This window comes from Rhamphochromis longiceps, linkage group LG17 (assembly GCF_057381845.1).
Source record: "Rhamphochromis longiceps isolate RC_006_pf linkage group LG17, R_longiceps_female_GT1.1, whole genome shotgun sequence".
Lineage (NCBI taxonomy): Eukaryota > Metazoa > Chordata > Actinopteri > Cichliformes > Cichlidae > Rhamphochromis > Rhamphochromis longiceps.
Window position 1 is genome coordinate 26,162,145 of NC_140573.1, and position 23,355 is coordinate 26,185,499.

Sequence of the window (23,355 nt, forward strand, 5' to 3'; positions counted from 1 at the left end):
CTGTGCAGTAAAATCTAAAGACAGGAAGGCTTTTGTTTTGTCTTCAGCCATCTCAGCATAGAGGCACAACAAATCCATCAGAAGTTAGAAATGAAGCAGACTAAAACAATAAATGAGGAACTCGGTTAACGTGCAATTGGGAAACTTGCAGAGAGTAAATGTGCATGCTGCTGACTTCGCTGGCACAAGATTCGAGGCGAAGGTGATTTGATGAGCAACAGGCTTTTCTTAAGTTGAGACATTTAAGTGGAGTAAATGATGCTCACACACAGAGCTTGAACTCTTCAGAACAGTAGGACAAAGAGTGAAGACGCCAGAGTTTCACCCTAAAAAGTTATTAATGGTGTTTTAAATTGTTTGTTTGCCCAGCACAGGCTAGAAGTCTCACATACTGTAATTTTAAGTGGTGCCTCTGGCCAGCCCAACATTTGCCCTCCAAACCAAATCTGACACAACCTCGCCCGAGGGAATAATCCTGCTCTTCAGCTGCTAGATCTGCCTGTTTTGCTGTTCTTTATGTCTGTGGGTCAGCAGCCGCACTACGCTGGTGTGGCTGCTGGTGGTGAAGAATGCAAGAAATTATACAACATATCAGCCTGTGCACATTTTTTAGGAGTTCATTAGGTTTGGATTACGTTATCAAGTGGCTGGGGGGGGGCACATTTAATTGTGTGGTGTTGCTTGAAAAAACAGACACAGACCCTGTGTTAATCTGTAGCGATAACTAAATCAAGAGATCATTGCAAGCTGAAACAAGAGCCCTTCTGACCAGTACGCTGTGCCCCAGTGGCTTCGTTATTTCTGGTTTCTGTTGGCTGCTTTCAGAGCCCGCAGGAGCTGATGTTTAAATGTTCACAAGTATAAAGCATCTTTTTTCTTCTCCTTTCTCCAGATACTGAAATGTTGAAGATGAAGAGGGTTTTAGAGTCGCTGACGTCAGAGAACGATGAGAAGGTAGTGTGCAGTGCGTCAGCAGCAGCTTTAACTCACTTCGAGTCATCATTGCAATGACATAATGTGTGTCTGTCTCCAGGAACGAAGGATTAAAGAGCTGGAGGAGTCCCTTAAAAAGTGCAAAAAGGTGCAGGAGCTGGTCAGAGGTCAGAAAATCTAACCTCGTAAATTTCAAATTTACTCACATTGATATTTACAGTTTTGTTGTTAAAACTACTTCTGCACTGAGTCAAAGCTGGATTTAAAACATATTTTTAGCTCCTTTTGGTTCTTAAAGTGTTCAAAATAAACATGTAAAACACCTAATTCTCCATTTTAAGAGAGACAGTTTTTGACCCCCAAAACCTGCTGGCGATAGAAAAAGGCATCTTCTCTTTTGAATAATAATTGCTAAAAAACTCTGGTGTACTTCACAAAGCTTCCTTTCGGTTTCTATCCATGATTATTTTCATAGAGCTGCAGGACTTTGTGTTGCCGTTAAAAATACATTTTCTCTCACTGTCAAAGTATGTGTAACTCAAGTGCAAAATACACCCCAAAACCGCCCGTTTGACTGTCAAAAGCCCTGTTTTCTTGTACTTTTATCCACAATGTTGGAATGCTTTTAACACTGCCAATGAACTTTGAAAAGGTAAGACTGATGTTGGTGGGTTTGTGCTTTATGGTGTCCCCGCTGACTGCCCTCACTGCTCTCTCAGAGAAGCTGAATGAAGATGACTACCACGATATCCCAGATGATCCCTCGGTCTCTGCAGCCATGGAGGTTGATCAGGTCACTGTGGAGTTGGAGGGGGAGGCAGGAAGGGGCTTGGGCGAGGTAAACACAACCTCTATCAAAACAGTTCTGACACAGGATGAACCCCAGACTGTGGACTTCCTTTATAAAAACTCAGTTTTGGCCTCCCACTCTGAAATTGTTTCTGCCAGGAATTCAGAGCTTTGGTTCTTGCTGTTCTGTTTGTTGATGTCGGTGCATGCTCTGCTTTAGGAAAGTGTTTTTGCTTCATTATGCTTTTATCTGTTGTCTCAGTCTGTTCCATGCATAGCGGTGCTCTCTGAAATGAACGAACTGGACAGAGAGCGACAGCTTCAGGCAGCCGGAAGGTAAAACTCAAGCTTCCACATGTGATTGCTGTAATTAAAAGACATCGTTCTTTTTCTGCTTTATTTAGTTTCACGGGTCAAATGAAGTAATTTACATTTTGTGCACAAATATCAGTCTACTTCTAGGTGATGTCTGGGAACTTTAACCTTTCTCTAATCAGCGAAACATCAGCTTGAATAAATTTAGATTGTCTAAAGGTGGTGTGTTGGCGATGCTGTTTGCTTTTAGGGACGCAGCATCAAAGTGTAAAAGTTAAGTGTTTGCTGTTGTCGCTGAAATTATTCAGTCGTTTGAGTTAATTTCTTTCATCCCTGCGTTAGACCTCGGTGTGATTAGACTTTTGAGGTTAGTAAAGGTTATTATGGCTGTGTTGGGAATCTGAGGCTACACAGGTTTCCCTACCAGTAACAAGAATAAAGGTGAAATTTGTACTGCACAGCATTAACAACAGGACTGAGTAGAGTCGAAGATTTGTGCCGACATAAGGGACCGATGTGAAAACGCCTGTGTGGGTGTACTTTGAGTGAGCAAAGGCTTTAAGCAGAACAATTTTTAGGTACATCGCATTTAAATGACTCTGTGAAACAATTGCTGCTAATTGCTGGTTAGCAGAATAGTAATTTAATGCATTGTACTGCACAAATTTCATTTTTTCCCTTCTTATGGTTGATTTTTTTTTAACACTTTAATTTTAATTATGTAATATTACTTCTACTTGATGTTAAGAACATTTCTAGATTATTAAACCATTTTTTTAGCCTGTGCTTGAGGCCTGAATTCTCATTGTTGTGATTTCAGTACCTTAGACATCCCAGAACCAAGCAGCTCAGCTGGAACCAGCAGCACTGATCAAGTAAGACAAGGCTATCTCTGATGTGCTCTGGCTGATTATACTGTTATACTTATTATTTCTATAATAATATATTCTATTGTTATATCAAAAATACTCATTACTATTTCTTTTTTTTTTAACATTTTGTACTAAGTAGTAGAGTAGATCCTCCTTGTTATGAATGATTAGGACCAGTCACAGGGTCCTCTGTGTAAGCTTGTCCTCCTCTGACACCTAGTGGTGCTTTTTTCCTGTGATTTGTGCTTTAATGCTTCTGTCTCTACATGTTTTTTTTCCCTTCTCATAGGGCCTAAATAAAACAGGACGTAGTTCTTCTTCTCCAACTAAAGGAAACGCCACAAGCGAGGGGAATTTTGGTACCAAGAAAGCCCGCGCTTCATTTGGCCGGGGCTTCTTCAAACTACGTGGAGGCAAGCAGACGGGCAGCGCCCCGAACCTCGGTGAGCTTTGCCATCTTGTAGAAGGCATTTGATTTTTTTTCCCCCTGTATTTGTTTATGTGTGTGTTTTTATTTTATTACTTATGTTCATGTTTCCTTCATGGCTCTGTAAATTGTGAAGATCGCAACCGGAGTGCCAGTGCACCTGTGTTAGGTACAGTGAAGCAGTGGCTTTTTGGCCTGCAGCATGGCAGCTGTGGGTGAGACAGCTGGATGCACTGAAGCCAGCACTGACACGACAATGTAAACGTTTATCTTACATGAATCCTTGTCATGCTGGTCTTTCATAGAAACACTCTCCTGAAAAATGAGTGTTTCCCAACTTTTTTGTTGCTGTTGTTCATGACATCTTATGTTTATGAGTTTATAAATATAATTGTTTTCTCTTTCACTGTTTCAATATTTATATCTCAAAGATCTGAAGAGATAAAACCAGACTGAGTTGCAAGAAAAGTTGGAAACCACTAAAGGCTATTCTTTATTGGGATTTCTTTTTTTCTTCTCTCAACCATTTGCTTGCAGCTTACTCTGACGTGTTTCTATCAAAGTTATCACAAAAATATCCAGTTGTCTTTTATCCACGACATTAAACCATCTGCAATTATGCCGTTTTTAGTGTTTTTCCAGGTTACATTTCTTTTGCATTACTACTTTGTAAATGAGTAGATGTTTGCATGTGTGATGCTTCTCCAGTTTGTGTTGATTTCGTCCTGTTTGAATCCAGAGATCTCTGGAATCTCTGTGCTCATGGTGGTGGGTCATCCATGCTTGCTCCAGCTTGTATAGTCTCACATGTGTAATTGACTTTCACAGCTGAGACGGCGCACAAAGGCACAGAGCACCTCGACTTGGCCGGTGCTCCTCCACGGAAATCCCACGATAAATCGCCTCCAACGTCCTCGCCCGAAACCAAAAAGAAGTCCAAAGGGTTCAAGAGATTCTTTGGCAGGTAAGACTCAGCGACGCGTCGTCGGTGTTTGAGCTGGAGGAAATGTATCTTTGATCATTTCTAACGTAATTGCGATGCAGGTTAAAGAGGAGCCACTCTACCTCCTTCAACCTTGACGATGCAGCCGAGATGGAGTTCAGAAGGGGTGGAGTCAGAGCTACAGCCGGCCCCAGACTCGGCTGGTCACGCGACACCAAACAAATGTAGGCGTTCAAAAACCATTTTAGAACATCTTAATTATAAAATAAGTAAACGGTTATTGTATTAATTATTAACTGCTGCATATAAGGGCAAAACTACAAAGTGTTTTTCCCATTTGAGGGTTTTAAGAATGCTGTTTACTGATGTTCGTCCTCTCTCCTCTCAGTGCTGTTGATCTTCCTTTCTCACGGTGGAGCAAAGAGGAAGTTTGTGCGTGGCTTCATGAGCAGGGCCTCGGGTTTTATGTCACGCAGGGTCAGAGCTGGATCAAATCAGGACAAACATTACTGCAAGCATCACACCATGACTTAGAGAAGGTAACGGTGACAGCAGTAGAAACATGTTGTCTATGTATACCAGAGGTGGGACCAAGTCATTGTTTTGCAAGTCTCAAGTAAGTCTCAAGTCTTTATCCTCAAGTCAAGTCTCAAGTAATGTCAGGCAAGTCAGAGTCGAGTCTCAAGTCACTGGTGTAAAAGTTCGAGTAAAGTCACAAGTCTGAAACTTTGAATTTCAAGTCCTTTCGAGTCTTTAAAAAAAAGAAAAGAAAAGAAAACAACGAAAAAAGAATGTTGCAGTTATGCTAAATGTAAATATTAGACCATGTAATTTTAAAATCTGTGTTTTTCTCAACACATGACAAAATAGTGAACTTAGAAAATATACACAAATTGTGAAATTGCACCTCTTTAAAATGCAGCTCAATTAAACCTAGCTCCAAGAATAATTTTCACCGACAGTTCTGAGATAAGCTGCATGTTATTCTTGGATGCGCTTGTAGGACCAGCTTTAAAATCGCATGACAAAAATATCATACACATTAAAAAAAACTGCATCACCAACGTAGCCTGGACAACATTTGCTAGTTAGATGAAGTCAGCTATCTCATCGTAGCATATTTATATGCATATTTATAATTATACGGTTCTTGGAGTGAGTGCACACACTCATGAAGTTTAGTAACTTCAGGTCACTGCAACAAGCCCAGGTACAGTTTACCGACGGATGGGTGCAGGACCTTGAAATGCACCGTGTAGAACGAAAGACCATCGTACGTATCATAAGTTTACCAGTCTCACAAATCGTCTCCATAAATACACATTCGTTAACCGTTTATTAATATAACCTTTGAGCTCAACGGTAATTAATTAGTAGTGGAAATAATTTCTGGTACGCGTTACAGAAATGTAGCAGTGACAATAATACTGTATGCTGTAATCGTACTGGGCAATTAGTGATACAAAACAACTGTTTTATCCTGTGAATAAAAGTATATGTTTTTGTCAATGTGCCATAATAACAGAAGCGAAACGCAATATTGTGTCAGGACAATTCACTATTTATGCACAATAAACAAAGGAGCATAGCGCGACAATTTCTGTTCAGCGTCAGACTTGCTTGTAACCTATATCACCAATTATGTTATGAAAATGACGCATTAACTACAACAGAAGACTGACCTTCGTGTAAATGCTTGGAGCAGACTAACCTGTGAGCTGGAGGGTTCTGGGACGTTATATTTGGTCTTTGAATGGCTGCGATCCAGGCCACCCGTCGCCTCTTTGTTACTTCGGAAACATGGCTCGAACAATTTCTCTTCAACGACGTAATCCGATAACAACCGATCTCTTTACCCGTCGGCTTCCCGTGGCTGTCATGCGACCGGCTATTGCAGTTAATAATACAACAGCTTCTTGCCATTTTTTGTGTTTCTTTTTATCGCTGTATAACTGATTTCAATTAAAAGCCTGTGTGCGCTAGTACTTCTTGCCACGAGTTCCCAGAATCCTTTGCGGTTTTACCCCTGAATGACGTCACATTTTCAATCTCTATATAATATGTATGTTAAATTTTATATTTGGGGTGAAATATCAAGTCTTTTCAAGTAAACCGGTTCAAGTCCAATTCAAGTCCCAAGTCATTGGTGTAAAAGTCCAAGTCAAGTCACAAGTCTTAGAACATTTTTTCAAGTCAAGTCTAAAGTCATAAAATTAATGACTCGAGTCTGACTCGAGTCCAAGTCATGTGACTCGAGTCCACACCTCTGATGTATACATCTTCATATCTTCTTTTTTTATCTTTATACTTTTAGTGCTTATAAACCTATATATATATTTTAAAGAATAAATGAAGAAACAAGTCTAATTATGCCACTTCATGTGAATTACACGATTTGCTAAGTTTCTACTAAAACAGGCAGAATAAACGTCACACTATGTTTCAGGAGCTGGGCGTGAAGCACCCTCTGCACAGGAAGAAGCTGCAGCTGGCCCTGCAGGCTGTCGGATCAGAAGAAGATCTGAAGGGCAAACTAGACCACAACTGGGTGACGAGTGAGTGTCGTCGTCTCACGGCCTGCACGTATCATCTCCATTAGCTTTGATTCAAACAGGCTGTTTGTTTTCAGGATGGCTGGATGACATCGGTCTCCCGCAGTACAAAAGTCACTTTGATGAGGCTCGAATTGATGGACGCACGCTGCACTACATGACAGTGGTGAGCTCCGTCAGAGCTTTTAGATTTACTCTTATTAGAAAGTTCAAAAATAGCTGTTCTTTAATATTCTTTCTGATTTTTGTGTGAATAAGTCATTCGACAGGTGACGTGTGTAGGTGGTAACTCTTTGTTGTTATCCCAGGAGGACCTGCTGTCTCTGAAGGTTGGCAGTGTTCTCCATCACCTCAGCATCAAGAGGGCCATCCAGGTCCTCCGCCTCAACTCTTACGACCCCAACTGTCTCAGACGCCGTCCCTCTGATGAGGTATCACGCAGAAGTCCCAACCCAACCTTCTCTTTTGCTTTAAACCCGTCATTTTTAAAATTTAATTATTAATTTCTTTCCCTCGTCGTCCAGAGCAACGTCACACCAGCAGAGATCTCGCAGTGGACCAACCACAGAGTGATGGAGTGGCTCCGCTCCGTGGACCTGGCGGAATATGCCCCCAACCTGAGGGGGAGTGGTGTTCACGGAGGGCTGATGGTGAGCATTATATACACAAAAATAAACACAGGAGACAGAATAAACTGTGGAAACTGCAAATTAGAGGTCACGAAATGTGTAACAGAGGCTGTAAAGAGCTGAAAAAGCAGTGCCTTCATCAGGTTTGAATAAGCTGTTCCACCTAAGATCATTTTTCCTCAAGTCACTGGTGCTGCATATTTCTTTTATATAATCACACTAAATGGAGCCTGCTTTGGTGCTCAGTGTGCAGAAAATGCATTCAAAGAAACTTGGCAGCCGTTATTAAAAGGTTACTGGGGAAAAGAACCCACAAACCTAAATATGAGCAGTTTCATGCAGGAACTATTTTCTTTCTAGTATCTAAGAACCGACAAACTAAAAGGAAACGCTTACAGCTCAGCTGAGAGGGATGTCATAAATGTTTAGATGCCTTCAGTCTCATTAGTTTGTGCATTTCATCGCAGGAGAATTGATTCTTTCTTGTGATATACTTTGCATAACTGCATCGGAAAATAATTCCTATACAAGACTACTCAAAGCAAAGGGAAAGACTTCACGACTGGGACATAATTGAGGTGAACTGTCTTTAAAGCAACTGCAATCATTTACATGTCAGGCTGTCTGTTTATTACTTCACTAGCAAAGAGCACACGGTGAACTGCCTACATTTCTGACTTTAAGCTTCTGTCTTTTAACAAATAATAATGATTAAGTCCCCTCTGCTGCTCTGCGTCATTCATACATACATTTTTATTTTTTTGACCTTGCACCGCGATGTTTCATCTGCCTGTTCTGAAGGTGTTGGAGCCTCGATTCAATGTGGAAGCTCTCGCCCTTCTGCTCAACATTCCTCCCAACAAAACCCTGCTGAGACGCCACCTGGCCACCCATTTCCACCTGCTCATTGGCTCCGAAGCGCAGCGGCTCAAACAGGACTGTCTGGAAAACCCAGACTACATTGTCCTCACAGCAACGGCCAAGGTCAAGGTAACTGCACGCTGTTTCACAACAAACCCTCCCTGCTACAGAGAGGAACTTATCATTATTGCAGACTCTAAACAGATCAGCGGTACCAAAACTGGCAAACCAAAAGTAAAAAAGTAAACCTAGCAAAAAAAAAAGCCTCTCAATTCTTACAGATCTGAACTTCTGTGTTTTTTCACCTCTTTGGACAGCAGGCTGTATTTAAAGCATGGATGGTGAAACTGAAGCTATTCCACACTTAGTAGCCTCTTGTCAATCATAGAGTAGCCACGCCCTAAAGCATAACATGCTTTGTCTTTTTTATGTTCATATAAGATGTGAAACTTGCAATTAAGAGCATGATCATAAATCAAATAAGCAGTACTTTCATTTTCCCAGAGTCTTTTATATTAATCTCCTGCATACGGTCGGCAAACCTTTTAAAAGGGAAGCATCTAAATGAGAAAGTAAATAAGCTCTGTTCCCATAAATATCAAAGCGTTAAGCCCAGTAGAGTTTCCCAACACTAATAATACTTTTAAATAAAGTAGCTGTTTCTCAGGACATGAATGAGCTTGTCTGCTACTTGGAAGGTCGGCAGTTCAATCCCCAGCTCCTCTAGCCTGAAGTATACTTGGGCAAGATGCTGAACCCTGAGTTCTCCCTGATGCATTTATTGGAGTGTGAATGTTAAATGTGATGTGTGGGTGAATGAGGCTTGTAGTAAATACAGCAAACGCTCATGTTACGAGCTGGCCATCTGCTAATTGTGTCCTTTATCCTCCTTCAGCCGAGGCGCTTGTCGTTTGGAGGTTTTGGCACTCTGAGGAAGAAACGTCAGGACGACGGTGAGGAGTACGTGTGCCCCATGAATGTGGAAATGCCAAAAAACAGCAGCTTCCAGACTAGCGCCCAGATCTACGAGGATAACCTTGAGCACCTGGAACAGGTACACACTTTCCCAGTTACACTTATTTGTAACACAATAAATTAGTTTTGTTTTTAAGTGAATTTGAGTTGATTCTGTCACTTTTCACAGATGGAGGACTCTGAAGGAACCGTCAGACAGATAGGAGCCTTTTCTGAGGGAATCAACAATCTGACGGTGAGAAGCTGACCTGCTCCGGTGTGATCACACAGAACACGCTGTCCATCGACTACACTGAACGCTTTTCTGTGCTCCTGTGTTTCAGAGCATGCTGAAGGATGACGTGTTTTTCCGGGAAGTGTCGGCGTGCCCTCCAGAGTATGATCCCTCAGAAATGCACAGTAACTCAAACATCTGATATCAGAGCTCCGCAAGCTTCATGGAAAAAGAACGAACTGTGCAAACTTCATCCTGTGGTCTCTCTCTACCGCTGATCAGCTTTTGTAAGAGAACATGTCAGACTAACAATATTTCCATCTTTCGCATGTACACATCTATATTTATTGAAGCTGTCCAAAATGTAACATGTGAACTGAAAATGCAAAGTGTTCTCAAATTAACATACCTCTTTATGAATTTTGTCACTCATGCCTTTGTTTTTCAGTATTCGGTGATTTTAAACTTTGTGTGTTTCAGCCCGTATTTGAAAGGGCTTGTCTTCAGTTGTGTTCACTGATTCTGTTTGTGAGAAGTGCTTACATTCAAGGTTATGATTTTATTTGAACACATGTTAAAATTGATGCCTCACAGAAATCGAGTGAGGCAGGGCGAGCAGCATTTTTTGTGTGTGGTGCTCACAGAATTGCATTTTGACCCAGTTGAGCGTTGTGCAAGCTGAAGGCTTTTTGAAAAATTACTTTCTTCAAATCCTGATTTGTATCCAGGCTCTCTGGGGCACCAATGCTGGATGAAGTGCTGTGGCTATTTTTTGGGGTTAACATTTTACTGTGAGCACCACCACCTCATAACAGATCAAGCTACTAGTATCTATGGATGTTAAGCTATGTGCTTACACTATCAGTTAGAACCGTGAGGGCACTGTTATGCTACAACGTGTGATATATAGACTGGGAATGGGGGAACAGGCACACCTGGCTCAAGGAAATCACTGTTCACCACTAAACTAGTAGGGATGGTCTTTTAAAAAAACAAACAAAACCCATTAATATCAAATGGTCTTCTCAGTCTTAATATATATTTTCCCAGCGGAAGAAGCACACCTAAAAACATTAATGACTGAGAGATTAGATGTTACTGTCAAATGGGAGAAATTTAGAAAGCCAAAGATGACTTTAGATAAAGTGAGTAAGCATCAAAGACTACTCGAATAGTTCCTGGAGACCAATATATTTTAGCCAGTGTATGCCCATGCCTACTAGCTTAGTAAAGAAGGACATTCTTTTTAAAAAAATAAAAATTACTGCTTATTTTTGTTTTCGCACAGTTTAAATAAAGGTCATGTGAGTTGGGGAGCCATCTGCTTCCTCTTGTTTACAGTCTAAGCTAATCAGCGCCTGGCTGACTGGAGTGTCACATTAACCGTACACACACGAGTGTGTTTCCCTGAAGTGTCCAGCTCTTCTGTTTCAGATACAGTTTAATGCAGCCTGCAGGAAGGCTGGATATTCAACTCTATTAACATCCGATCCCTGCCTCAATGCAGACTGCAGTCAATCTTTCCTTAAAAGAAAATGGACAAATCTCTGCTCACACATACCATTTGTGGTTTTATTCTGTTTTTAAAATGTTTTGTTAATAAATGCATTTCTTTTTCCCTGCAGAAAGTGTCTTCACTTAATCATGGTAGAAGCTAAAATCCACTTGTGACCAACATGATTCAGAAACGATGATCAAAACACCAATAGTTCAACAGCATTGTTGCTTTATGATCCATAAACACAAGCAGCCACTTTTTCCACACTTTCAGAAAACAAATCAGTAACCACGCTGTGTTTGACAAATCACAACGGAGCAAATACTGACACGTCTTGCGTGACAACAGATAAGCAACAGGTATAGACTTGTAACATGTTCCCAACACCCATAACGGAATAATCTATTATTCTGTATTGAAGTGAGTGATCACAATTCTTGTGGCGTGCATTCAATAAAATCTTTGCAGGTGTTTAAGGCACTCAGAAAAAACAGCCAGTAAACCTCGAGTCTTCTAGTAAAACCAAAGTGAAGTCATTTTCAAGCCAAACATCCGGAAACTTCATATCCTATCATAAAATCCTTATTTCACATCCCATTTCCCCCTACACATTCACAACCTCCTACCAAACATACAAGAATTGGTCCAAGCTGTGATTCTCTTGCATGATAAATATGTCATATTTAAATATAGTGCAATACCCACTGTAGATATGACAGCTTTAATGCTTTCAGGGTAAGGGAAAAAAAAAAAGACAACTGGATGGACGATGTCTAAAATGTGAACCTGCGGCTGTCGGCATGGCCGACTTTATCCAGGTTAGGGTTGCAGGCAAACTGGATCATCGGTGGAGGTCCGCACATCAGGATGAGGGTCTCGTTGCTGGGAGGCGGCAGGTGTTCCCTCACCATGTCTTCACTGATGAAGCCTTTGCTGTACTCCCAGTCTGAAAGACAGAAAAGCCTGAGGTTAAAATGCTGCTCAGAATTAAAGGGTGCAAAGTGGGGCATTTTCAGTGTTCAGCAGCGACACCTACTGGTGACCATCTATAAGAGCAACTTTATCTGTCATATCATTACAGCCTGTACAAGCCACCACTCAGGCATACATTCAGATACAGTAACAACTGTGGTTATTGTGCTTGGTTCTTAAAAGTCAAACATAACCAGTGTCTAAGCAGATATTTACCTTAGGCTACATTCACACTGCAGGTCTTAATGCTCAATTCCGATTTTTTGATCAAATCTGATTTTGTCTGCTTGTTCACACTACAAATAAAATGTGACAGCAAACACGCTCTAGTGTGAACGCTCAAAGCGGCCTGCATGCGCAAAAGAAGACGTCACACACAACACACTCTGTTTAGACTCAGACCAAACAATATTGTTTGACTGATGGCCCTTAATAATAATAATAGATTGGATTTATATAGCGCTTTTCAAGGCACCCAAAGCGCTTTACAATGCCACTATTCATTCACTCTCACATTCACACACTGGTGGAGGCAGCTACAGTTGTAGCCACAGCTGCCCTGGGGCAGACTGACAGAAGCGAGGCTGCCATATCGCGCCATCGGCCCCTCTGGCCAACACCAGTAGGCAAGTAGGGTAAAGTGTCTTGCCCAAGGACACAACGACCAGGACAGAGAGCCCGGGGATCGAACCGGCGACCTTCCGGTTACAGATACATAATAATGTAAATAACCTAATAATTATGCTCATTGCTGTTTTAGAGGAGCGGTGCTTCAAAGGATAGTTGCAGATTATACAGTACAAATAAAATGTTCACGTTTCTCCAACGTTGTCTTCCCAACAGTTTCACTGACATCTATACCGGATGGCCAGGAAGCGTTCGCGATGTCTTCTCCGGAGCTGATAATTGGCGTCTGTCTTGTGTCAGTGACGTAAAAGACGGATTTAATGCGACATGACCGTTCACACAGCAGTCGCTTTCTAAAACATCGGATATGTATCGGATTCAGTACCACATACGAAAGTGACCCAGATCGGATTTGTGCCGTTCACACTGTCATACCATGATCGGATATGGGTCGCATAGGGTCCAAAAAAAATCGGATTTGATGCGCTTTCGCCTGCAGTGTGAACGTAGCCTTAGATGGCATTACGCTGGCCTCCAGTAACACCATGAGGAGTTTAAGTCATTTTTGATCAGGTTAGGTCCTTCAGCATGCACATTAAACATATATAAGGGACTGCCTTAATTCATATGTGCAATATTACTACAATTAAAAACATCGTCTCAGAGTAATTAAGGAAAGAAAAAAAAAAGGCTGGACTATTGTAATTCATTATAATCAGGGTTTTTTTTTTTAAAGATGAAAAGCTGGATGCAGTGAGTACTAGCTGGGAGTAGAAGGACAGCTCCCTGTTTAATTTAAGATTTAAAATCCTTCTCCTCACATACAAGGTCCTGAAGCCTGATAGAACCTTATTAATCCTAACAGAGCTGCTCTCAGACTACAGGCTTACAGTTTCTAAAACTCTTCACACACTCTACTTTTAAGATTAGTCTTAAAACTTCGATCAAGCTTATAGTTACAGCTGGATCAGGTGACCCTTAACCTTCCCTTAGTTACGCTGCTGCACTGCACTGAGCATCATGTGGTTCTTCACCTCAACTCTTTTCACTCCCAGTGAGTTTATACAGCACTACTGTGTTTAATCATTAATATATCTCTCTCTCTCTCTCTCTCTCTCTCTCTCTCTCTCTCTCTCTCTCTCTCTCTCATATAGCTGGCCTTTTTTCCTGCTAAGCGTGTATTTTGAACCACTATCAAAAAATGAACCTATATTTTACCAGGATATTAAAAATGTAATCTTTTTGGTGCAAAATCAGCAATAATTATCCAAGATTTTAAAAAAACCTTCCTGTAAGCCTGAGATTTTCCTTAACCCATAAAATTCAATTAATAACATCACTGATTATAAAACGAATCAATATTTGTATAATCATGTTTCAATCTATAGATTAGTGGTTAACACATTCACAGGTAGCATGCTTGCTTGCTTGTTTTCAGTTCTGATGTTTGACTCTGCTGAACAAAACTAATAGCTTGATCATTTCTCACATTAAAACCACGTACTGGACATTTTTTTGTTGTTGTTAACTAAAAATGATTCTTATCCAGCAATGATATACAACTTCCTGGTGACAACAAATACGTGATCCTTCACTGCGACCAAAGAACATTGAACAATTTCTCATGCATAACCACAAATGAACCAGCAAACCTCTCGGCCTCGTTGTGGCCACTCACCCATTGAAATTTGCCCTCAGTGATGCTGGTGACCTTTTTCCGTATTTAGCCTGCGGTGATAACTGTGTATGAACTGTGATCGATTGAGTTTTTATATCAGAAGTTAAAAACTAGACCGCAAAAATTCAAAGAACACAGAAAAATTCAATCTGTTTTTGCACATTAATGTAGAAGTTTTGAAATGTAGGATGCATACAAAGTACATAAAAAGTTTAAAATTTGACTTTAGCCTGCTGCGTCACATTTTGAGAACGTGCAAGAGTACTAATACTTCATAGATGCTCTCACATTACAAGACATAATAGTCATTTTCATATGCAATTAACTTTCTAAGATTACATTCTTTCTTACACCTGTCAGGTAAACAGTCTGTCTTCAACCTGCCAATACAAATACAAACATCCATGTAATATCATGGACTGTGCTAGTGGGCGATTACTGCAGCTAATAAACCGGGGTAATGAGAAGATGTGTACAAAAACTGGAAATAGTTCCTGTCTGAAATAGTTAAAGTTCACATGTGAAGGTGGTTGCTGTTGGAGGACTCACTTTCAGGTGCTCTGTCGACGGTGAACCACAGCTTGAACCGGTCCGGGTGGCTGACCTGAATATCTTCCAGCTCCGGTCGCAGAAGGATGTCTTTCTCAGTCTGAACACGGGAAGAGACGATATTTTTAAACTACTGCGTGAACACAAATTTATACTCCAGTCCAGGTCAAATGTTATCACATAGTAAATATCCTCCTGACTGCAAACATTAGATTGTGGTTCATAAAACTCACCTGGTTGGCAAACAGCAGGTGACACACCGTTTTGTCATCAGGATCTTTCATTATTGCTGTGACGAGCTGCAGCATGGGAGTGATGCCTGTAATAACACCCAGCACAGGCTCAGGTTACATTAACAGAGCTCCTTTAAATACAGGGCTGTATGTGTGCTTTGGTCACAGTCGGACCTCCAAGTTCGATTAAATGAAATGTTTCTAAAAGCATAACTTTAGTTAGAATTTATACAAATTTACCAAACCTAAACCTCTCCAACGCAATTCAATTCAGGCGTTTTTATCAACTTAAAGAACAAAAGATACTTAAAAGGCACTTCGTACTTTAAAGTAAAGACCCTACAGTGTGTAACGCCTGTGTGGATGATGAGCAAACAGCCCAAATAAACTTTGGAACAAATAGAGCACAGAGGAAGGGGAAAAAATGTCATCGTATTTAGAAAAGGTTGTAAAAATGGCTTTTATAACCTTTAATGCTACATTACATGTCAGCATCTCCCAGGTCAGTGTTTGCACATTAGTCTAACATGTCTCTGGTTGGAGACTAGCAGAAGACAAATCTATTCTGGGTTGCATAAAAAAAAAAAAAAAAATAGGCGGAAAAATAAAACAATAACTAAATATGTGGAACTGTCTGATGTGGCAGTAAGGGAGCAGACCAAAGAACGCTAAATTAATATCTTAAGAGATTTCTGTGGCACCAAATTCAATCCATACAAATGCCATTTTTTCAGCCGAGCACTGTTGGCACAGAGGTGAGCAGTGAGCCAGACCACTTTACCCAACATCGGGTTATGACTTCACTGATGCAGTGGAAACTTTGGCTCAAACACTTATCAGATCTGACATTCATACTCCCCCAATTACCTTAACAGTTATTATTTCATTACTGTGGCTCCAATGCAGCTGCCTCGCTCTCTCTGTGGTGGTCAATGCTCTGACCACTCTATAGTATCTGGTTGCATGAGTAACACCTACTCAACTTATAATATCTACAGAAACTGTCCACATGTCCAAATAACACTTTGTTGAATGATTTGTGTTGGAGTTTTGTAAAAATTTAGACATCAAGACTCCATCTTCAACTAATGATAAACACCTTTATTACTAATAAGCAGCATCAGCCCTAAAAACAAACACCACCTGAGTCAAACAAATGAAAAAAACCACCCTCGGTCCTGACACTGAACAGCTCCCTCACCTGTGCCTCCAGCGATCATGCCCAAATGCTTGGCAGTCTTCATCTCAGCTGGGGACTTTTTATCAGGCTGAATGGCAAAAACACCTGCAGATGCAAAGTGAGAGTATTAAACCAAGCTGATAAAGCTGATTCACCTACTGTGTTCAGTTATGCTGCTCACCTTTGCCCTTGTAAACGAGTAAGCCGCTGGGTCCTCTGAAGTCAATTGTGTCGTTGATCCTGAGGCTCTCCAAGTACTGACTCATCTTCCCGCCCTCTGGGAATTTTGGATTAATGTCTTTAAAGTAAATCTGAAACAAATGGAGGAATTCATGTGAAACAATCAACACCTTCATATATAAAAACTAAAATGCACATGAAAACAACCTTCCTTAAATCTTTACCTTCACCACCAGGTCCACAAAACCTTTGTCGTCATCGCTGGACACTGGTGTGTACGGACGGACGACAAGCTTCCCGTCTATCTTTGCCGAGAGATAGATGTGCTGCCCTGAAGACGAAAACAAACACGTACTTACCATCAACGTCACCCATTTCATACTATGTGACTCAAACAATGATAATTCACCATTACAGCAAGTATTTCCTGCTTTAAAGGCTCTGTAACTGTGAGAGGGGATATCTCTAATAGACCTCAGGATTGTGACGTCACCAATGCAATGCATTATGGTAAATGGCCTGTATTTGTATAGCGCTTTACTAGTCCCTAAGGACCCCAAAGCGCTTTACACACACTCAATAATAATAATAATAATAATGGATTGCATTTATATAGCGCTTTTCGGGGCTGTACAATTCCACTATTCATTCACTCTCACATTCACACACTGGTGGAGGCAGCTACAGTTGTAGCCACAGACTGACAGACAGAAGCGAGGCTGCCATCTGGCCATCACCAGTAGGCAGTAGGTGAAGTGTCTTGCCCAAGGACACAACTTGGCTCGAACCGGCAACCTTCTGGTTACGAGACGAACTGCCAACTCTTTGAGCTAAGTTATCAGTCATTCACACATTCACACACACTTGCAAGCCACATTTTAGCCACAGCTGCCCTGGGGCGAGGCTGCCAGACACAGGCCCTCTGACCACCAGTAGGCAACGGGTGAAGTATCTTGCTCAAGGACACAATGACAGAGACTGTCGGAGCCAGGGCTCACACCGGCAACCTTCTGATTACAAGACGAACTGCCAACTCCTGAGCCACGATCGCCCCATTATGGGACTGAGGTTCATGCAACTCCAAGTTGATGATGAAATATATGGAAGCAGCAACAGCGTAACACCTCAGACACACAGTAGTCACCGTGGATTAGGGCTGCTCAATTAATCGAATTTTAATCACGATTACGATCTGGGCTTTCAACGATCATTAAAAATGACTGAGCCAATTATTAGCCCCTCCCTCATTTATCCGTGACACCTTAAAGGCCGGTCCGTGAAAATATTGTCGGGCATAAACCGGTCCGTGGTGCAAAAAAGGTTGGAGACCGCTGATTAAGAGGACCCGAGGGAAGCTCGGAAAGCTAAGCAGAAGTTATTTGGAGAGTGACTGCCATTGGTTGAAAAGAGAGGTAAAAAAAAAAAAAAAACTTCAGTGGTGTTGCACACTATTTTATATTATTTTTTAAAGTCATTATTCAATACATTGTTATTGTTAACCCTTTAAAGCCGTCAGAGCAGCACGCTCTGTTTTGTGTAACTATTTTTAAATCCCTGTAGAACCTGAACCGTGTAAGCTAGCGCAATAATTTGTTTTGCATATGAAACTTACATCTTATGCCATCAGCTTGTCCTCGGTCACGGTTTCCTTCCACATAAATTGCATAAAAAGCGCTTGCAGGAACAAAAACATAATATTCCAGAAACACGCTTTGCCGATCCGATCAGCTGTTCGTAACACTTCGCACATTGAAACAGACGTCACCGCTAACTATCACATGTCCGCCATTTCCTGCCCGAAACCGGAAGTGATGTCATTTTCGCGGAAAATGTAGTTTGTTTTTTTTTACTTGTAGGCCTTAAAAGCCTATACTGGTCATGTTTGACTTTTCTGAATAGTTTCTGGGATGCTTAGAACTCGAATTGCACTGCTGGAAATAGTTTATTTTGATGCACATGCTGTTTTCTTTGCAAATTTGCATCATAGGATTGTTTTTTGTTTTTCCTGCAGTGTATATAAAAATTGCTGTATCTCCAAAATAAAACTATGAAGACACTCAAAATAAATTTCCTGTTGTTGTAAACTAGTAGAAATTAACATATATTTCTCCAAGTAGAAATATATGTTAAAAAACAAAAACAAAAACAATTTTCAATTTTTTTTGTAGTTTATTGCACTTTTTTTGCAATTAATGTAGTTACTATGGACTTAATGCATACATATTATTAAAATATGGGCTATAACAGTTGTATAGCAACTTGAAATGCTCCCACAAATGGCACTACAACATGTAAAAAAATAATATAAGCTCTGGCGGACTTGGTTCTATAGTAGGTCTTAAAGGGTTAAATAAATATCGTCAAATAATCGAGATCTCAATTTCAGTGAAAATAATCGTGATTATCATTTTTGCCATAATCGAGCAGCCCTACCGTGGATACCTCTGACCGACATCGATGCAGAACAAAGGCACTACAAGCTCCTGCACCTGCTGCAGCACTATAACATGAAGTGCTGTAACAAAACATTGAGCAGTAATAAAAGACATGAAGCTGCTTCACATCTGAACGACTTATTTTTAACATTCTCATCACAGTTTAGTCCAGCTACAAAACAAAGCATGCAGGGTTGTCATTACAGCGCAATTATAAATGTCAAATAAAAAGGTGTGCTTTATAAATGTGTTCAACACAACGTTGAAAAAGAGAAAATATTACAGAAAAGTATTAAATATGAACTCAAATCAATTGTATAGAGTGTCTTTAACCTCCTAAGACCTGAACTCTTCCATGGCATGCATTCCTAATTTCGCTTTGATATTTGGGAATATTGGGACCCGATGAATGTACAAACAAAGAATCACCGGATTTTTGTTTCTAAGAAAATTGAGAGCCACATATAAAGACATTCGTTTTAAATTTTGATAAACAGAGGCAGTATAATGTCCTCGTAAGTGGAAATCAGGCCCTTGTAGAGGAAAATTTAGTATTTTGGTCTAGACAACCCAAAATGTGATGTCCACATAATTGGATGCCAGGTTAAGAAGGTTAAGGGTAAGCGATGCATGTGTCACAGAGCCATGGCTCAGCAGCTGAGAGAGCATGGCTGAGTCTAACAAGTCTGAATGTGAGCTTGAAGCCATGCACAATTCTTAAGTTGTCTGAGGTTTAGGCGCTCACCACAAACAGCTTTTTTAACAAAACACTAGGCAACTTGAGAAACTGTACCTCCTAAAAATAAAGTGACAGTTTGTGCTCACATATCAGCCCCTCCTAATAACACTGCTTTGCCTTTTCGTTTACATTCAGTTTGTATCACAGGTTTAGGTGTCTTCCTCCTTATCACCTGCTGGCATCTAACTTCGTTTCGGTTTGGCATGAACTACACAGAATGCATTGCCATTCCCTATCTCCAAATAGGCACTACATCAGCTGTTTAAACCGTCTGTTAACCAGGGGTGGCCAATCAGAAGAAAACTAGCTTAAACAGAGAAGGAAAGGAGCTAGAACAGATTTTGAGATATGCAGTCAAACCTCCGGCAGTGATGATATGCGTGAGTGCGCACACTTACCAATAGGGAGACCAAGGACGTGTTCAGGGGATGGCAGTGCAAAGCGGAACTTTCTTGTGTCATGGCTGACAATCTTTAAAAAAAAAAAAACAAGAAACAGACAGAGCAGTGAGCGTGAACGCATCTGCTGCGTTTGCAGACAAGTTTCATTCTGCAAGCACTCAAGTGTGCAGCGTTTGAGCGGTTACCTCTTTATCTATCAGGCGCAGTGCATACTTAATGTTGGGGTCCTCTAAGGTGATGGCAGGTCTCTTCTTTTGGAAGAGCAGCCTGAAGATGAGGTTGATGATGCTGTCAAAGCCACCTCGGATCAACTGCAATAAAAGGTCAAACGTGGGAGAATGACTCAGACCACCAACTCCTAGCATTAGCTACCAGCTGTCTGAGTACCCTGCGGGGCGTTGCCTGGATTAAGTCGGGTTTTTGTTTTTTTGTTTAACACAGACAGCAACAGGGAGAAGTAGGGTTGCCAACTCCCTGAAAAATAAATAAGGGACACCTCGTGGCCAGGGCCGGGCGACCCAGTTGTCTTCACCCTTCCCAGTGTGGTGAATTTTCTAGCTCTTTTTTTGTGTGTGAAATTATTTTTTTAACCATTTGACTTGAAGTTGATTTAAGTAGATGCATATTCTATTCTTTGTGATATGAACACATGTGAAACAAATGATCATTTAGCCATTTATTTTTAGCTCAAAATGACAACATTAACACAATAAAACAGGTCTCTTTCTTAAACAGAAGCCTGTCATGCTTAACTTTTGAGAATATAAGTAAATCTTTCTTTAAAAGAACTCTGTCCTGCTTAACTTAAAATTATATAAATTAATAGAAAGCAATAGAACAAAAAATATTCTTGTAACAGTGCACATTTAGTGCATTTAGTACAATTGGCTTCAGTTGAGGTATTATTTCAGCTTTTCTAATGCTAATCAGCTGCTCCTGTTTGTAAACCCGCTTGTTCCCATGATTAAGCATCTTAACTCATCATCATTATTCATCTATGTATTACTTTTATGTATTAGTGATCTATTTGTTGTAATCATCTATCCTTGCAGTTGTTTATTACACAAAATAAGTTATATTATCACACTTCTGGCCACATAGCGCTGATTTTCACTGCACATGCCCATATTAACTTTTTCCAGCCAGGTGTTTTCCTTTTCCCCATTCTTCCCTTTCTCTGAGGGGAACAAACATTGCTGCTCTAATGCTGGGCTCACACTGTGCGGTTTTAGGCCCATTTTGAGACGATTTTTGAGTCGTGCGACTGATTTGGTGATCGGCCCGATTTTGGCCTTCATCGTGCGTCGTGTAGTATACGTGGGGTAACGAGAAGCGATTAACACCTCACGACCAGCTCCCGATCATCAATCGCTCGTGACGTGTCACCGCAGCCGCTCACACTGCTCACTCGCAAACACGTAAACGTCGGTGAAAAAGACTGAGCAGCACGGCTGTGCGGCGTGTGATCTGGACACAAGCGATGGAGGCACAACTTGTAGAACTTTGGAAAGCTCATCCGAGCCTTTTCGATGTGGCATCACAAAATTATCACGACCACAACAACCGTGAAAATAGTTGGATTTACATTGCTGTTCAATCACAGCTGCCTGATCAATGTTTTTCATTAGCAATTTAGCAAAGTTGATGGTGGTGGTGGTGTGTCTGTGTGAGTGAAAGACAGAGAGGGAGAGGGAGCGACAGATTTTCTGTTATAACCTTCATTTTATGGAGGCACAGTGTGAGCACTCAGGTCTCATCAGAGCATCGGGCGGTATAGTGTGAGACCTGCATCGTGACCTACCAACTTCTAACCCCTGCGAGTCAATCGTGCAGTTTGAAAATCGCACAGTGTCTGTCCAGCTTTAGGTGTACTGTCGTCCGAGACTTGCACCGCAGTGACGGCGTTTGTTTCCCTGTTGGCCATGCTTCTTGTTGTGGTCATCTGTTGTCTTCCGGTATTTTCTCCGCAAGCGACCTTTCCTCGACCAATGAGATGAGCGGTAATCTGAATTGTCATACTCGAATTGTCATAAGTGTGCTGTCAGCTCATTGGTCACAAAGCAGGAGAGGGTCTGGGAATTATGTTTTCAAACAAAGCGTTAATTCCATAAACATTTATAGACTACTTTTGATTCTCACTGTATTACGGAACAAAGTGCGTCCCTTATTAGCTCAATACGGGACGTGTACTTTTGTTTCGAAATACAGGACGATTCCGTATTTTAAGGGACGGTTGGCAACCCTAGGGAGAAGTGAGTCATGAAGATTCCTGTGGGCAGGCCCGAAACAGCGCTCAGGATAACTTAGCTGGGGAAAAACTGAATGTTAGCGAATATTAACCGAGCTAATGCATGCAAATTAGCTGGCGTAAAAGCACCCTGATAATTTTCCATTGATGTATACTCACGCCAATGATGTAGGAGAGCATTTTCAGGCCGGGAGGACAAATGCAAAATACTTTGTCAGTATAGCGCGCACACCCCAAACGAGTTCAAGGCAACTAATTGTGACGGAGGTCCAAGCCGTCATGTAAGGCTGTCGAGTCAGCCAGGAAGGATAAATACATCCGGTTTTAGTTTTCAAAAACAAAATTCCGTTTATATGAAAATTAAACCCAGTAGGCTAATTATAAAATGAATGGTGGATATTAATATTTTGGTGCGCTTCTATGTGTATTTGAAGCTGTTTTATGTCAATTTCGTCGAGATTTGGACTGAATAAACGTACAGTAAGCATGTAAACACTCAGCTTCCGGTAATACAACGGGCTAACGTTCACTAACTTATCAAAGCCGAACCTCAAACGTCACTTCCACGTAAAAGACATGTATTTTCACAATAAAACGCTGAAACGATAATAATGATAAAGCATTAAACTGCGCACAATTTTTCTAAGCAAAAAGAGAAGCTAGAAGAGAACAAAACACAAAACAAGATAATAGCATCCGAAGGAGACTAATCAGAATTAAAAAGTGTGGCTTTTGGTCATACGGCAGCAAAATGAGTTTAACTAAATTGATTAGTTAAACACAGAAACACAAATGACGACTTTATTATTATCCTAGTTTATGTATGCAAAATGGATATTAACCCAAACCTAGTGAAACTGGTTAAACTTAACTAAATAAATAAAAAAACCGAAAGCAGAATACAAAACTTTCATAACTCTGCTATGTAGATCTCACTTCCTCTTTTTCTGTTGTTCACGTTTCATGTAATACAGTTATATCAGGTGCTTATCTGTATTGTGCATCTGTTTATTTCCTTCTGTAGCCGTCACACTTGACTTAATCTTATAGTGAGCTGCTGCTTTGAGGTCAAACATGCATCCTACAAACACTAATCTTTCCATGT

At 40.8% G+C, this 23,355-nt stretch overlaps 2 protein-coding genes across 3 annotated transcripts in view; one reads left to right on the forward strand and one right to left on the reverse strand.

Moving 5' to 3' along the window:
• The window catches only part of ppfibp1a (PPFIA binding protein 1a), a 33,163-nt gene extending 22,025 nt beyond the window's left edge, over positions 1 to 11,138 (forward strand). For both annotated transcript variants that reach the window (XM_085387831.1, XM_085387832.1), the window contains 17 exons: positions 893 to 954; positions 1,034 to 1,100; positions 1,653 to 1,771; positions 1,985 to 2,058; positions 2,858 to 2,912; positions 3,199 to 3,352; positions 4,165 to 4,300; positions 4,381 to 4,503; positions 4,668 to 4,818; positions 6,726 to 6,834; positions 6,909 to 6,997; positions 7,140 to 7,262; positions 7,356 to 7,481; positions 8,262 to 8,450; positions 9,217 to 9,375; positions 9,466 to 9,531; positions 9,620 to 11,138. In XM_085387831.1, coding sequence (XP_085243957.1) covers positions 893 to 954; positions 1,034 to 1,100; positions 1,653 to 1,771; positions 1,985 to 2,058; positions 2,858 to 2,912; positions 3,199 to 3,352; positions 4,165 to 4,300; positions 4,381 to 4,503; positions 4,668 to 4,818; positions 6,726 to 6,834; positions 6,909 to 6,997; positions 7,140 to 7,262; positions 7,356 to 7,481; positions 8,262 to 8,450; positions 9,217 to 9,375; positions 9,466 to 9,531; positions 9,620 to 9,712 — 1,895 coding nt within the window. In that variant the 3' untranslated portion in view covers positions 9,713 to 11,138. The remainder of the gene's footprint in view (positions 1 to 892; positions 955 to 1,033; positions 1,101 to 1,652; positions 1,772 to 1,984; positions 2,059 to 2,857; positions 2,913 to 3,198; positions 3,353 to 4,164; positions 4,301 to 4,380; positions 4,504 to 4,667; positions 4,819 to 6,725; positions 6,835 to 6,908; positions 6,998 to 7,139; positions 7,263 to 7,355; positions 7,482 to 8,261; positions 8,451 to 9,216; positions 9,376 to 9,465; positions 9,532 to 9,619) is intronic.
• Positions 11,139 to 11,219: 81 nt separating this feature from the next.
• On the reverse strand, positions 11,220 to 22,566 carry cyb5r3 (cytochrome b5 reductase 3). Its single transcript, XM_085387833.1, has 9 exons — positions 22,410 to 22,566; positions 20,188 to 20,313; positions 20,000 to 20,072; positions 16,652 to 16,758; positions 16,429 to 16,558; positions 16,269 to 16,352; positions 15,068 to 15,153; positions 14,835 to 14,934; positions 11,220 to 11,954 (listed from the first exon to the last, which is right to left on the reverse strand). Exons 1-9 carry the CDS (start codon positions 22,428 to 22,430, stop codon positions 11,782 to 11,784), a joined length of 900 nt encoding a protein of 299 aa, XP_085243959.1. The 5' UTR covers positions 22,431 to 22,566; the 3' UTR covers positions 11,220 to 11,781.
• Positions 22,567 to 23,355: the final 789 nt, after the last annotated feature.